The 16,033-nt window shown below is 40.9% G+C and overlaps 1 protein-coding gene across 2 annotated transcripts; it reads right to left on the bottom strand.

Annotated features, from left to right (window-relative positions):
• Positions 1 to 1,215: 1,215 nt before the first annotated feature.
• LOC107597621 (probable RNA-binding protein 18) lies at positions 1,216 to 16,026 on the bottom strand. Of its 2 annotated transcripts, XM_016288771.1 has the most exons (4): positions 15,795 to 16,026; positions 13,447 to 13,560; positions 1,990 to 2,116; positions 1,216 to 1,468 (listed from the first exon to the last, which is right to left on the bottom strand). In XM_016288771.1, the coding sequence occupies exons 2-4, from the start codon at positions 13,551 to 13,553 to the stop codon at positions 1,367 to 1,369; spliced, it is 336 nt and encodes a 111-aa protein (XP_016144257.1). In that variant the 5' UTR covers positions 13,554 to 13,560; positions 15,795 to 16,026; the 3' UTR covers positions 1,216 to 1,366. The 2 variants fall into 2 exon arrangements, with proteins under 2 accessions (XP_016144257.1, XP_016144259.1); XM_016288773.1 differs by lacking the exons at positions 13,447 to 13,560; positions 15,795 to 16,026 and adding an exon at positions 10,843 to 10,951.
• Between the last annotated feature and the right edge of the window lie 7 nt (positions 16,027 to 16,033).

Consider the following 16,033-nt stretch of genomic DNA (forward strand, 5'->3'; position numbering starts at 1 on the left):
AAAAAAAAAAAAAAAGTGTCTCACACGGCGAGATGGTCCTCATTGCAGAACACAAGATCCAGGGGGCGAGGTTGGATCCAGATCCAACTCCTCCCACCTTACATAAACCTAAACCTACCCATCTCCACCCCCTGATCCCTAAACCTATCATCTCCACCCCCTAGATGTGGATCCAACTCCTCCCCCTGGATCTTTGTTCTGCAGTGAGGGGCTACTGCACATGGCTCCGGGGGATGAACAAAGGCCTCCTGTAGTGAATTGATGCATTTTTGTAATATGCATATTTAAAACATAATAATAAATTTAATCTAGCTTGCGCTCACTGTTGTAAACGGAAGCAGCTCCGGCGGATGACGTATGAGTTCAGCTTTGCGCATGCGCCGCTCAGAAGTGACAAACGCGGAAGTGCAGGGGAGAGATCAAAACAAAACAACGGTCACTAATTAGAAGTACGAAATGAGGATTTGTAAAGAAGAATGTCAGAGGATTTTGATATAAGCCAAGAGGAGACTGGTTATCCTTTGCTAAAGTAAGGAAACTTTGCTTCCTTTGCTCCTGTTAACAAATGTTGGTTTTCACGAGACTCACCGGCGGATGCGCAACGCTTACCTCATATGTCATCCGTCCGGAGCTGCTTCCATGTACAACTGTTGGCGCAAGCTAGATTAAAGTGATTATTACGTTTTGAATATGGATATTTTTCTTACAAAAACGCATCGATTCGCTACAGGAGGCCTTTGTTCACCCCCCGGAGCCTTGTGAGAGTTTATGGATGGGCGCTTTTTATTTCACTTCTTTTGGACTGAAGCACTGCAAAACCCGCTGACTGCAATGATAGAGCTTGGACTAGCCAGAACAATTTTAATATACCTCCGACTGAATTTGTCTGAAAGAAGAAAGTCATATACACCTAGGATGCCTCGGGGGTGAGTAAAACACAGCCTAATTTACATTTTTGGGTGAACTAACCCTTTAGGGCAAACGTCTGATCGATTAAAACAAATGGGTAACACTTTCTTTTAAGGCCCCATTCTCACTATTAACTAGTTGCTTATTAGCATGCACATTACTAGCATATTGGCTGTTTATTAGGACTTATAAAGCACATAATAATGCCTTATTCTGCATGACCATATTTTATATCTTTCTATATCCTTTTTTTTTATATAACTACCTTACTAACTATTAATAAGCAGCAAATTGTGTGTTCCCCATTCTAAAGTGTTACCAAAAAATTTATTATTTGCAGCCCTCCATAAGGCAAAAACAGTTACTTAGGGTAAGAGACTTGAACAAACTACTAACCTAACTAACCTACAGTATGAGCAATAGTAATAGTGATGATTGTCTAAGCAAACACCACAACTTATACGATACCCACCTTTACCTGAGCATGAGCCCAACGCACCACTAACTTCTTAGAAAGTGCCAATTTTCCATTCAGACACTGAATAGCCCGTTCAGCCTCCTGTGATGGACAGAAAACACTGATTGTTACAAATGCTATGTTTTTATAATGATCACAATCATACATGCATCTATAAACAAGTCACTATACTCTGCTAACACTATCAGGATTACAAGAGTTTCATGTCTATTTTTGAAATTCTCTATTAGTGCTGTTCAAAAATAGTCTTTGAAGAGTCTTGATTCTGAACCTTCCTGTGTGTTTGTTTGTTACTTTCTAGTTTCTGGCTGTTGCTGAAAGCATGGCATAATGATAGGGAACAATAATGGCTGATGATGGATCACTAGTTTTCCAAGCTCTCATGAAGGGCGTGAATGAGATCTCTAAAAACACATTTCCCCTTCAACAACACCCTTGGGACTGCCTCATATTACACTCCAGAGAGCCAACGGTTCCTTATCTGCATCAGCTGTCTAGGTGCCTCTTAAAGACTTGCATATCATTACTGGATCAAAACTGACACTTCCTTTGGTATTTTGGGTAATTAATTCTCAGATGTTGTAAAGAAGAACGACCAGAACCTCTTTGGTGTGGAAGTTGACAAAGCAGTATCCTCTTGGCTGGCCCTCCAGAGGACCTGACTTATGGAACAGGAAGTCAAACTGCTTCACTTTGCCAAACTTCTCCAGGAGCTTCACTAGGTGGTACCTGCAGGAACACGGATTGATTTTATTTTGAAGTCTAACTGCCTTTTAGCAACATACTTCCAAAAATATTCTCCAGGAGCTTCACTAGGTGGTACCTGCAGGAACACGGATTGATTTTATTTTGATGATTTTTGGGATTCGGCACTCATAATGTCATAACTAAGGACACTGGAATTATGAGCGATTTTAATCGTAATGCTTCCTGTAACAAATGGCACTAATAATTGTACTAACCAAGAATAAAAAAGGCCACAAGGGAATAATGCATGTCATGGTATCATAATTCTTTGTAAGCAAGGCTTGATCAGAATGACAGCGCTCTTTACACCTTTTTAGCTGCTGTAAATCTATTATTCACACAATACAAAGGATACAGCAGAGGGACAATGAGGATATAAAAAAGCGGAAGACTGAATTCCCAGAGAGTTTAATTTAAGACAAACAATTACGACGAGTACAGCTTTTATAGCCTGCTGTCTGTAAAGAGTCATCCACTGAAGGCGAGCGTAGTGAGAACCCAAGTGCAGTTTATTTACAGAGTGATCCAAACAATAATCCAAGACACAGATGACATGAACAAACCAATGGGGAACAAGACACATGACTAAGACTACCAATCAGAACATGACACATACACAAGGCAGAGAGACATGAGGCAAGGGAAGCATGACACTAACATGGACCATGAAACAATTACAAAATAAAAGACATGGACAACATGAACATGAAACAAAACACCCCATTACATATCCCCCCCTCTAAGGGCGGCTCCTGACGCCCTAATGTAACATCCACCCCAACCAACACAACGTCCAGAAGGGTAGAGGACTGGAGGTGGTCTAGGGGGCAGACGGTGAGTTCATGAACGGCCTCCTTGGCCGTGACAGGACAGGCAGTGAATTCATGGACGGCCTCTATGGCCGTGACAGGGCAGACAGTGAGTTCATGAACGGCCTCCATGGCCGTAACAGGACAGGCAGTGAATTCATGGACGGCCTCCGTGGCCGTGGCAGGAGAGACGGTGAGTTCAAGAACGGCTTCCGTGGCCATGACAGGGCAGTCTGTGAGTTCATGAACGACCTCCGTGGCCGTGACAGGGCAGGCAGTGAATTCGGAAGTGGACGCCACCACCTCATCCTCTTACTGGAATTGTCTAAACTAACTACCTAAATTAAACTGCCTAAAGTGTCCAGGTTTTGGCTTTGTTTTCCTATTGATGTGCTCTCATACATTATATGTGTAAAGAGTCAATCCACTGAAGGCGAGCGTAGTGAGAACCCAAGTGCAGTTTATTTACAGAGTGATCCAAACATCCAAACAATAATCCAAGACACAGACTTGACTTGACTTGACTTGAACAGACATAGCATGAGCAGACTTGACACAAACAGACTAGACTCACCAACAGCGGGTTAAATACATTCAATGCACGACAAAGGCACAATGGGAACATGAAGGCTACTTATAGCAGACAAGGAGGGTCACATGACATGAACAAACCAATGAGGAACAAGACACATGACTAAGACTACCAATCAGAACATGACACATACACAAGGCAGAGAGACATGAGGCAAGGGAAGCATGACACTAACATGGACCATGAAACAATTACAAAATAAAAGACATGGACAACATGAACATGAAACAAAACACCACATTACACTGTCATGGAAGAAATAAGTCCCTTATTATTTCTAAAAACAGTACTGATTATTTTGTTAATTAATGAAGGTCGACAGAGTTGAATGTCATTTTGGACCCCACCGACTTACACTGTAGACCAAAACAGTTGAAACATTCTTCAAAATATATTTTTGTGTGTTCCATGAAAGAAAGAAAGTGATTGCGATGAAAGACAGGTGAATTTGAAATGTTGCAAGCCAGATTCAAATTCACAATGCCCATATGATCACCAAGGTTCAATGTGTTGGAACACAGCAACATGAAATGGCATTTGCAACTCATTAAATTCCAAATTTGACATATTTCCAAGTGAAAGTGGGACGCGCATCCATTGGGAATTGATTTGTAAAAAGTGGGTGTTGCATACCAAGACCGGCTTGGCCTCTATATGAATGAACGTTGGAAAAGAAAATAAAGGGTTTGGTGACATCAGCCAAAAATGAAAGTCTAGTAAAAGAAATTATTCAATACAGCTAGAGAACTCTTGTGAAATAAGAATAAAGAATTTCTTTCCAAGAGAACTTCACGCTGAACCTGTGCTATTCAAACAAAGAGAGCTTTGTACAAATAGTCTTCTTCAAACAACCATGTCCACAGCATTCGAGAGCAGTCTAGCATGCAGTCTGTGCATAAAAGAGAATGTTTGCAAGTATCCTTGCTTCTGCATGTTCACCTGTATGTCATCTGAACCGTTAACATTTAATGTGACTTAACGCTGCATGAACACGACTCCATTTGCACAAAGTTTTTTCAAGTTGTTGGAAAACAACATGTGACAAAAGCAAAGTAAAGGTTCAATGACACTCGTTTTATTTTATTTTTTGTGCCTATCAAAAATACAAAATGCAATTTCTATAAACAATTACTTGAAAAACACGTTCTTCATAAAAGAGGTAATCATGTAAAAACAATTTAGAGCATAAATAACAAATAAGTGGTACGTGTACTGCGTTAGGCTAACTGAGACTTGTCATAGCACTTGCTTATTATTGCTCTTTTGTTGATTCTGATTGCTTCCATTGTCCTCATTTGTAAGTCGCTTTGGATAAAAGCATCTGCTAAATGACTCAATGTAAATGTAAATAATGTACAACAGATCTGCTTTTATAATGAAGAAGAAAAGCCTCTTAAAAAGGATGAAACTCTTGAAAAGAAAACATCTAAAAAAAACTTAATGTGTCTGCGCCGATAGCCTGAGTAGAGCGCCGACATACAGCGCTGTTGCGCAACGGGCATCCCGAGTTCGAATCCCGACTCGAAGACCTTTCCCAATCTCCCCCCCCCCCCTCTCTCTCCCACTTCGCTTCCTGTCAGCTCTGATCTGTCCTATCATAAAGGCAAAAATGCCAAAAAAAATCTTTAAAAAACTGCCATGTGGTGCAACCAGTGAGCAGAAACATGAAGGGGAAAATCAGTACATGGTATCAAACTCATGTCAGTGTGTCAAGGTCAGTAAGTCTTTATCTTCGAAGCTCCTACTTGTCGTTAAAACTCAAGTAAATATGAAGCAACTTGTCGCTAGTGTTGGCATCATCTTCAATGATTCATCTTAACGTAGTGGCATCACATGGGCATCCCTGAAACCAAATTCTAAAGTAATGCAGCTCAGGAAGGCATTCAAGCATTTCCTGCAGCTGGGAAAAGGCTGGGAAAGCTACCGAACTGAGAATCAGGAACGTGCTCAAGACACGCTCGGGATAAACAACAATACATTTGTGGAACTTCTTACTATGTTGTTGTTCTTCCAGCATGACAGCCGGAGCGTCTGGGAGTTGCCTCCTGCATCAAGACGAGGAGATGCCGGGGATTTCTTTATTGTTTTAGCTGGTTGAGGTTATTTTTAATCCTGGAAAGGTAGGAACGCAGATAGAACTGGGGGTCCTGGCTTTGGTATTATTAATGTTTTCCCCTCCTCTCCCAGGAGCTTTTCTCCAAGTAGTACTTCGCACTTTCCCAGCCACCACCCTCTCAGGCTCGGGCCATGGGATCTTCCTGACTTGCCACAGATTGAAGCATCGATAGTGTCCCGATTCAAAGGGACAACCTGTAGATTTTTTTTTCAGACCACAATGGATGGCCCCAGAGGGCCATAAAATGTGCCTTTTAGGAGGAAGAAGGGGTCCGTCCAAGGAGCTTGGAGTATTTTGTGAAAGTGTTGACTTGAGCCAAGCATGTCATCTGTTTGGGCCAAAGAAGTCAGAGCGCTGCCCACCCACCTGCAGCGTCTCCCGTTTCAGTATCGCTGTGCAGCATGCAGTCAAAGACCTTGAGAAACATTTAGCAGCACAGAATCAAGAAAACAGCACGGATATCAAGGTCAAGGAGCAATTCCAACAGACATGTGTCTATTTCAGATGACTGGAGGGTGTGGTCTGAGGCCAGTGCTGTTTTCCTCCTCGGCCGTCCCATCGGATAGGCCTCCTGTTACCTTCTACCCATGTAACGGACAATGCAAAGCAGGCCTCCAAAAGCACAAACAACCTGCGGCACATGGTAGATCCATCACCGGCCCTAAATGAGCCCCAGCGGAGCATGGACGGGTCAATATGTCAGCCTGTTATAACGAAAGCAGCTCCTGCTTTGTGTGAACGGCCGCATCCGCCACAGGTCTCAACTGTGGGAAACCAAACCTGAAAGAAAGTTTGTATATTTGTGTCAGAGAGACTTTGCATGTGTGATGGGGTGGAGCTCTGTAAATGTTGACGGATGTTTTCATTAAACGGAAACTGCGAAGATATGTTGTCATCACTGTCCTCTACATGGGTTTGTCGAACTTCAGCACCTGGTATCTGAATGTCACTCAAGCTGCAGGATTAGTGAAGGTGGATCTGACAGAGGCCAAAGTGCTTGAGAACTTGTGAGACACCTGTGACATGGTATACAACACAGTTCTTTTTGGGCTGTGTCCCATTACACATCCTAGTTCCATATGATGTGAAAGTGTACATTGGAAATAGGTGATATTGGGACAGTGATGAGTAAGTCTGTGCTACTGAAACAACTTTCCAGTTTTAGAAAGATTTTGACAATGGGACAGCTCTAGAAAGGGCTGACTCCTCAGGAAGTGTAATTACTTCACTAACGGATTGAGACACACCCTGGATAGAGTGTCGACAAAGGGCTGATTTGACAGGTGGAAAGTATGAGACTCGTGCAATTTCAGCAATGTGACTTGTCATGGTGCCCAAGCACTGACTATACCACAAATCAGCGTCATACATTTATACCACATTTCAGTGGGAAAAAATGAGAGAAATTAAGCAACTGTGTCCAGAAACTGTAATTTTTCCATCTAGCTACAGCTTGTGATTAATGTAACGATGATGGTGAAACTTACAGTCAGTAAGGTAGATGGATTAGCACTCAGGAGAAACTGTTTACAGTGAAAGAACAGAATGATTTTCTTTTTGTCTTACTGAAATTTGTTGGTGACTATTTGCAGAACTGTAAATGTGTATGTCACAGACTTTTCCAAACCTGTGATGTATTGAGATTAATCATATTAAATAAATGAGGCTGTTTGTGAAGTGATGGAATGACTGACAAAAAAAAGTGTTTTTTCAATACATTACCGTTACATCAGAATCTAAGCATGAAGGCGCACAGCTGATTTTTCCTAGATTTTAATTTCCAAAATGTTACTTTAGCTTGCTAATTTATTGCAAACTGACAGATGCAAATTGTTTGTTAATGCACAAAGGCCAGGGAAATAACATGAGAATAACTTGAAAGAGACAAATGGAGTGTTCGTACTGTGTTTTTGTTTTCAGTCCCAAAAACTACTGGGTAAAACTCACAAAAACTGTCAAGAAATGTCATATTTCACACAAAAATTTGACATTTAAAAATGAAGCCTGTATTTAGGACCACTAAAGCATTTTTGCATTGTGACATTATTTTTATTATAATTATGCACCACTACAATAGTAAAAAAAAAAAAAACACATTTTTTACTATTGTAGTACAAATATAATTCATAGTAGTATTTGTTGCATTAAAGGCAGGGTAGGTGATTTGGTTTAAAAACTATTTTTGTTATGCTGGTAAGTCTTTTCACATCCCGATAGAAATCACTAAGTTAAGTGGTCTAACTGTATTTACAGTTGTGCTCATAAGTTTACATACCCCTTGCAGAATGTGCAAAATGTTAGTAATTGAAACAAAATAAGAGGGATAATGAAAATTGCATGTTATTTTTTATTTAGTACCCCCCCCCCCATCTCTTAATGCATTGTGTTGCCTTCTTGAGCACCAGTACATGTTTTCACCTTTTGTAATAGTTATGCACGAGTCCCTCAATTGTCCTCAGTGTTAAAAGATGGATTTCAAAATCATACAGTTAATGTTGGAAAGGGTTCAAATATGCAGAAAATGCTGGAAAACCAAAGAATGTGTGGGAGCTGGAGGATTTTTCTGAAGAACAGCAGGCAGTTGAACTGCTCAGGACAAACAAGGGACTCATGAACAACTATCACAAAATATATAAACAGTCGTGGATCATCCAGGAAATGACACACAGTATTAAGATTCAAGGGTATGTAAACTTTTGAGAGGGGTCATTTTTATAAATTCAGTTATTATTTTGTCTTGTGGAGTATATGTAAACATCTGTTATGTGAAACAGCCTATTCAGGACAGTACTTAATAAAAAACAACATGCAATTTTCATGATCCCTCTTATTTTGTTTCAATGATTAACACTTTGCACATTCTGCAAGGGGTATGTAAACTTATGAGCACAGCTGTGTATCGTCTTTGGAAGGTGTAAGACCATAAAATGTTTGTCCAATCATACCCCTCGGTCCTGCCTGTGCACGTTCACGTGTTTTGGAGGCGTGGCTTTGGAGAGTGATTTGCAGGGAGGGTGGGATCTTATGCTTTCAAAGCTAGCTGGCTAATTGCTAGCCTCTCCAAAACCGTCTACCCTACCTTTAAATTTAATAAATGCAAAAAAAGTCCCAGTGCAAAATAAAAAATTAACAGTTTTTTAGAAGCTGTTGGCACCGATAGCCTTGTGGGCAGTGCGCCGACATACAGCGCCATTGCGCTACGGGTGTCCCGTGTTCGAGTCCCGACTCGAGGACCTTTCCCGATCCCGTCCCCCTTCTCTCTCCCACTTCACTTCCTGTCAATTCTGATCTGTCGGGGGGGGGATCTTTAAAAAAAAGATTTGATTCAAAATATTTATATTTTTTATTTCAAACTATGCTGTGTTATATCCACTGTATGCACAATAAGGTTTACCTAGCCTTTATTTGAGAAAACATGATTCCCAGTGTGCACAAACTTAATAGATTACTTACAACATTTACATCCTTTTTACTAATGTTTTTAAAAATATATATTTCTGAAAATAAATTATAAATTTAAATTAAAAAAATTAACTTGCAAAATTAATAATATAAGTTCAAATTATTTTTTAATATTGATTGATTTTGATTATTTCAAATTTAGTAAATACGTAAAATAAATCTAAATTTAATTGCAGCAATTGTTATGCATGTATGTTATTTAAATTATATAGTGTAAAATCATATATATCTGCTTTATATCACCCATTGATCATCCTGCTCTCCAAGAAGATATTGGCACTGGCATCAGTCTTTAAAACAATATAAATCGGTTGACTACTACTGACCACTTGTGTTTGGACGACCAAAAGAGCATATTAATAGGTGTAAACAAGACCAAAATTCCTAATCGTTGAAAAAGGTCATGGCCATCCAGTTCCTCAAATCTTTTACCTCATCTCCTTGGTTTCTTCATAAATTGATTTGATTCAAAATATTTATATTTTTTATTTCAAACTATGCTGTGTTATATCCACTGTATGCACAATAAGGTTTACCTAGCCTTTATTTGAGAAAACATGATTCCCATTGTGCACAAACTTAATAGATTACTTACAACATTTACATCCTTTTTACTAATGTTTTTAAAAATATATATTTCTGAAAATAAATTATAAATTTAAATTAAAAAAATTAACTTGCAAAATTAATAATATAAGTTCAAATTATTTTTTAATATTGATTGATTTTGATTATTTCAAATTTAGTAAATACGTAAAATAAATCTAAATTTAATTGCAGCAATTGTTATGCATGTATGTTATTTAAATTATATAGTGTAAAATCATATATATCTGCTTTATATCACCCATTGATCATCCTGCTCTCCAAGAAGATATTGGCACTGACATCAGTCTTTAAAACAATATAAATCGGTTGACTACTACTGACCACTTGTGTTTGGACGACCAAAAGAGCATATTAATAGGTGTAAACAAGATCAAAATTCCTAATCGTTGAAAAAGGTCATGGCCATCCAGTTCCTCAAATCTTTTACCTCATCTCCTTGGTTTCTTCATAAATCTCTTCAAAAAACTGCTACAGAGCAGTACCTAAAGTACCTTTTCACCTCCCAAGAGTCCCAACTCAATTACCACTCTCAATTATCCACTTACTTGGAAACCCCAGGAAGAAGTTGCCTTTGGGTGAACGCTGACCTCACATAGCAGGACTCCACTGTGTGTCTGTGTGTGTGAGAGATCTGCAGGACCCTGAAGTGGAACTCGCTACTACAAACACTCCCAGCATGTGAACTAATTAATCTTCCCAATCACCAGCCTGTGGGCATCACGGCTGTTTTCATTCAAGCAGGTTATTTAAAGAAAAACAGAGGAGCGAGAGGGAAGGAAACGCCTGTCTAGACGCCAGCCCGGGCAAGCCGTACATTTTCCAGGGGCTCTCCAGCAACGTGTGCTATTTCTCTCTCGCTTCCCTTCCGTGTCACCCAGCCACCCCCTCTCCACCTTGAGCAGCCGCTACAGGTTCACTAAATAAACACGCCAGGTGAATGAGAAATGATGGCAGCCCCTCAGCAAAACAGGTCTCCACGGCCGAGCGGCTCTCTTTAACACGCCTTGTCGTCATCTGCTCATTCTCCAGCACAAAGACACACTTGGCTAATCAATCACCCGGGCAGCTCCGCAGGTCTGCCTGGGAGGCAGTGCAGCGCTGGCTTACTGCAAACACTCACTCTGTGATTTTAGGGTCAATGTTGCCGATCCAGAGCCGATGACCGTCCTGTGCCGAGCCACCTGACAGGATGGAGGCATTCTCCACAGTCTCTGCAGCAGACTGCATTAGGCTCCTGAGAAAAGACAGAGAGCTGTTTCAATGACGCTCAGGTAAGTATGTGCCTCAGGTATTTGATGTGTTTGAATATATATGTAACATTCTTCTTTCTATCTATCTATCTATCTAAAGTTTCTTTCAATCAAACTATCAATCTGTCCATCTGTATCTGTCTTTATATCAGTCAATCTGTTTATCTATCTATCTGACATTTTTATAAATTCAGTTATTATTTTGTCTTGTGGAGTATATGTAAACATCTGTTATGTGAAACAGCCTATTCAGGACAGTACTTAATAAAAAACAACATGCAATTTTCATGATCCCTCTTATTTTGTTTCAATGATTAACACTTTGCACATTCTGCAAGGGGTATGTAAACTTATGAGCACAGCTGTGTATCGTCTTTGGAAGGTGTAAGACCATAAAATGTTTGTCCAATCATACCCCTCGGTCCTGCCTGTGCACGTTCACGTGTTTTGGAGGCGTGGCTTTGGAGAGTGATTTGCAGGGAGGGTGGGATCTTATGCTTTCAAAGCTAGCTTGCTAATTGCTAGCCTCTCCAAAACCGTCTACCCTACCTTTAAATTTAATAAATGCAAAAAAAAGTCCCAGTGCAAAATAAAAAATTAACATTTTTTTAGAAGCTGTTGGCACCGATAGCCTTGTGGGCAGTGCGCCGACATACAGCGCCATTGCGCTACGGGCGTCCCGTGTTCGAGTCCCGACTCGAGGACCTTTCCCGATCCCGTCCCCCTTCTCTCTCCCACTTCACTTCCTGTCAATTCTGATCTGTCGGGGGGGGATCTTTAAAAAAAAGATTTGATTCAAAATATTTATATTTTTTATTTCAAACTATGCTGTGTTATATCCACTGTATGCACAATAAGGTTTACCTAGCCTTTATTTGAGAAAACATGATTCCCATTGTGCACAAACTTAATAGATTACTTACAACATTTACATCCTTTTTACTAATGTTTTTAAAAATATATATTTCTGAAAATAAATTATAAATTTAAATTAAAAAAATTAACTTGCAAAATTAATAATATAAGTTCAAATTATTTTTTAATATTGATTGATTTTGATTATTTCAAATTTAGTAAATACGTAAAATAAATCTAAATTTAATTGCAGCAATTGTTATGCATGTATGTTATTTAAATTATATAGTGTAAAATCATATATATCTGCTTTATATCACCCATTGATCATCCTGCTCTCCAAGAAGATATTGGCACTGACATCAGTCTTTAAAACAATATAAATCGGTTGACTACTACTGACCACTTGTGTTTGGACGACCAAAAGAGCATATTAATAGGTGTAAACAAGACCAAAATTCCTAATCGTTGAAAAAGGTCATGGCCATCCAGTTCCTCAAATCTTTTACCTCATCTCCTTGGTTTCTTCATAAATTTCTTCAAAAAACTGCTACAGAGCAGTACCTAAAGTACCTTTTCACCTCCCAAGAGTCCCAACTCAATTACCACTCTCAATTATCCACTTACTTGGAAACCCCAGGAAGAAGTTGCCTTTGGGTGAACGCTGACCTCACATAGCAGGACTCCACTGTGTGTCTGTGTGTGTGAGAGATCTGCAGGACCCTGAAGTGGAACTCGCTACTACAAACACTCCCAGCATGTGAACTAATTAATCTTCCCAATCACCAGCCTGTGGGCATCACGGCTGTTTTCATTCAAGCAGGTTATTTAAAGAAAAACAGAGGAGCGAGAGGGAAGGAAACGCCTGTCTAGACGCCAGCCCGGGCAAGCCGTACATTTTCCAGGGGCTCTCCAGCAACGTGTGCTATTTCTCTCTCGCTTCCCTTCCGTGTCACCCAGCCACCCCCTCTCCACCTTGAGCAGCCGCTACAGGTTCACTAAGTAAACACGCCAGGTGAATGAGAAATGATGGCAGCCCCTCAGCAAAACAGGTCTCCACGGCCGAGCGGCTCTCTTTAACACGCCTTGTCGTCATCTGCTCATTCTCCAGCACAAAGACACACTTGGCTAATCAATCACCCGGGCAGCTCCGCAGGTCTGCCTGGGAGGCAGTGCAGCGCTGGCTTACTGCAAACACTCACTCTGTGATTTTAGGGTCAATGTTGCCGATCCAGAGCCGATGACCGTCCCGTGCCGAGCCACCTGACAGGATGGAGGCATTCTCCACAGTCTCTGCAGCAGACTGCATTAGGCTCCTGAGAAAAGACAGAGAGCTGTTTCAATGACGCTCAGGTAAGTATGTGCCTCAGGTATTTGATGTGTTTGAATATATATGTAACATTCTTCTTTCTATCTATCTATCTATCTATCTAAAGTTTCTTTCAATCAATCTATCAATCTGTCCATCTGTATCTGTCTTTATATCAGTCAATCTGTTTATCTATCTATCTGACTGTCTATCCATCCGACTGAGTCTACGTATCTGACTGTCTATCCATGGGCAGCTCCGCAGGTCTGCCTGGGAGGCAGTGCAGCGCTGGCTTACTGCAAACACTCACTCTGTGATTTTAGGGTCAATGTTGCCGATCCAGAGCCGATGACCGTCCTGTGCCGAGCCACCTGACAGGATGGAGGCATTCTCCACAGTCTCTGCAGCAGACTGCATTAGGCTCCTGAGAAAAGACAGAGAGCTGTTTCAATGACGCTCAGGTAAGTATGTGCCTCAGGTATTTGATGTGTTTCCATCCGACTGAGTCTACATATCTGACTGTATCCATCTGACTGTCTATCCATCCGACTGAGTCTACGTATCTGACTGTCTATCCATCCGACTGAGTCTACGTATCTGACTGTCTATCCATCCGACTGAGTCTACGTATCTGACTGTCTATCCATCCGACTGAGTCTACGTATCTGACTGTCTATCCATCCGACTGAGTCTACGTATCTGACTGTCTATCCATCCGACTGAGTCTACGTATCTGACTGTCTATCCATCCGACTGAGTCTACGTATCTGACTGTCTATCCATCCGACTGAGTCTACGTATCTGACTGTCTATCCATCCGACTGAGTCTACGTATCTGACTGTCTATCCATCCGACTGAGTCTACGTATCTGACTGTCTATCCATCCGACTGAGTCTACGTATCTGACTGTCTATCCATCCGACTGAGTCTACGTATCTGACTGTCTATCCATCCGACTGAGTCTACGTATCTGACTGTCTATCCATCCGACTGAGTCTACGTATCTGACTGTCTATCCATCCGACTGAGTCTACGTATCTGACTGTCTATCCATCCGACTGAGTCTACGTATCTGACTGTCTATCCATCCGACTGAGTCTACGTATCTGACTGTCTATCCATCCGACTGAGTCTACGTATCTGACTGTCTATCCATCCGACTGAGTCTACGTATCTGACTGTCTATCCATCCGACTGAGTCTACGTATCTGACTGTCTATCCATCCGACTGAGTCTACGTATCTGACTGTCTATCCATCCGACTGAGTCTACGTATCTGACTGTCTATCCATCCGACTGAGTCTACGTATCTGACTGTCTATCCATCCGACTGAGTCTACGTATCTGACTGTCTATCCATCCGACTGAGTCTACGTATCTGACTGTCTATCCATCCGACTGAGTCTACGTATCTGACTGTCTATCCATCCGACTGAGTCTACGTATCTGACTGTCTATCCATCCGACTGAGTCTACGTATCTGACTGTCTATCCATCCGACTGAGTCTACGTATCTGACTGTCTATCCATCCGACTGAGTCTACGTATCTGACTGTCTATCCATCCGACTGAGTCTACGTATCTGACTGTCTATCCATCCGACTGAGTCTACGTATCTGACTGTCTATCCATCCGACTGAGTCTACGTATCTGACTGTCTATCCATCCGACTGAGTCTACGTATCTGACTGTCTATCCATCCGACTGAGTCTACGTATCTGACTGTCTATCCATCCGACTGAGTCTACGTATCTGACTGTCTATCCATCCGACTGAGTCTACGTATCTGACTGTCTATCCATCCGACTGAGTCTACGTATCTGACTGTCTATCCATCCGACTGAGTCTACGTATCTGACTGTCTATCCATCCGACTGAGTCTACGTATCTGACTGTATCCATCTGATTGTCTATCCATCCGACTGAGTCTACGTATCTGACTGTCTATCCATCCGACTGTCTACGTATCTGACTGTCTATCCATCCGACTGTGTCTACGTATCTGACTGTCTATCCATCTGACTGTCTATCTATCTGACTGACTCTACGTATCATCTGACTGTCTATCCATCCGACTGAGTCTACGTATCTGACTGTCTATCCATCCGACTGTGTCTACGTATCTGACTGTCTATCCATCCGTCTGTGTCTATGTATCTGACTGTCTATCCATCCAATAATTTATCTACCTATCGGACTCTATCTATCTATCTATCTATCTATCTATCCATCTTTTTGACTTTCTATCTATCTGTCTATCAATCTATCTATCTAGACAAAAGTATATATCACATAACAGATCCCCTTTACATAACTGATCTGATTGATAGCCACACGTTTTATGTTATAATACATTCTGTTATGAGAGTGTGATACATGCAGAAGAGTTATATCTTAGGCCCCTTAGTGTGATAATAATCACGACCATTACGTTAAATGCAGTATGAAGACTATAATAATATCAACGATATTTGACAAATTATGTAATTCTGAAACAAGCACGATTAGTATGCAAACACTGTCATATTATAGAAAAACTGTAACTGATAAATAACATAAACCTAGCCGAGAAATAATTAATTTTCCACATGAATGGTTGTTATGCTAACAACTAGCAAGCAATGTTAACAGATTACATAGATTAGCAGAGCACTCACCCTTCTCTCGTGTCCCTCTCCTCTGCTCTTTAAACCTAAACTAAAGATACTGTGTACAAAATTTGGTGGCAATGCCTCAAAGCCTAAAATTCATCTCGTAAATCTGCCACACGAACGAGTCAGACACAACATTGAGTGTAACGTTAGACAGTTAGCTTAGCATTCATAACATCAACAACGGCGCCGGAGAGTGACGTTAACAACCGCTTCTGATGACGCACAACACTGAAATGCGATGA

Source organism: Sinocyclocheilus grahami, unplaced genomic scaffold, assembly GCF_001515645.1.
Source record: "Sinocyclocheilus grahami isolate Dianchi unplaced genomic scaffold, SAMN03320097.WGS_v1.1 scaffold234.1, whole genome shotgun sequence".
Lineage (NCBI taxonomy): Eukaryota > Metazoa > Chordata > Actinopteri > Cypriniformes > Cyprinidae > Sinocyclocheilus > Sinocyclocheilus grahami.

Bases quoted from the DNA above. Each gene is read 5' to 3' on its own strand.
- LOC107597621 (XM_016288771.1), bottom strand. From the start codon at position 13,553: ATGCAGTCTGCTGCAGAGACTGTGGAGAATGCCTCCATCCTGTCAGGT. The intron at 2,117-13,446 runs GTGAGTGTTTGC...GTGTTCCTGCAG, and splicing joins ATTGACCCTAAAATCACAGA to GTACCACCTAGTGAAGCTCC. The intron at 1,469-1,989 runs GTTCTGGTCGTT...TGTCCATCACAG, and splicing joins TCAACTTCCACACCAAAGAG to GAGGCTGAACGGGCTATTCA.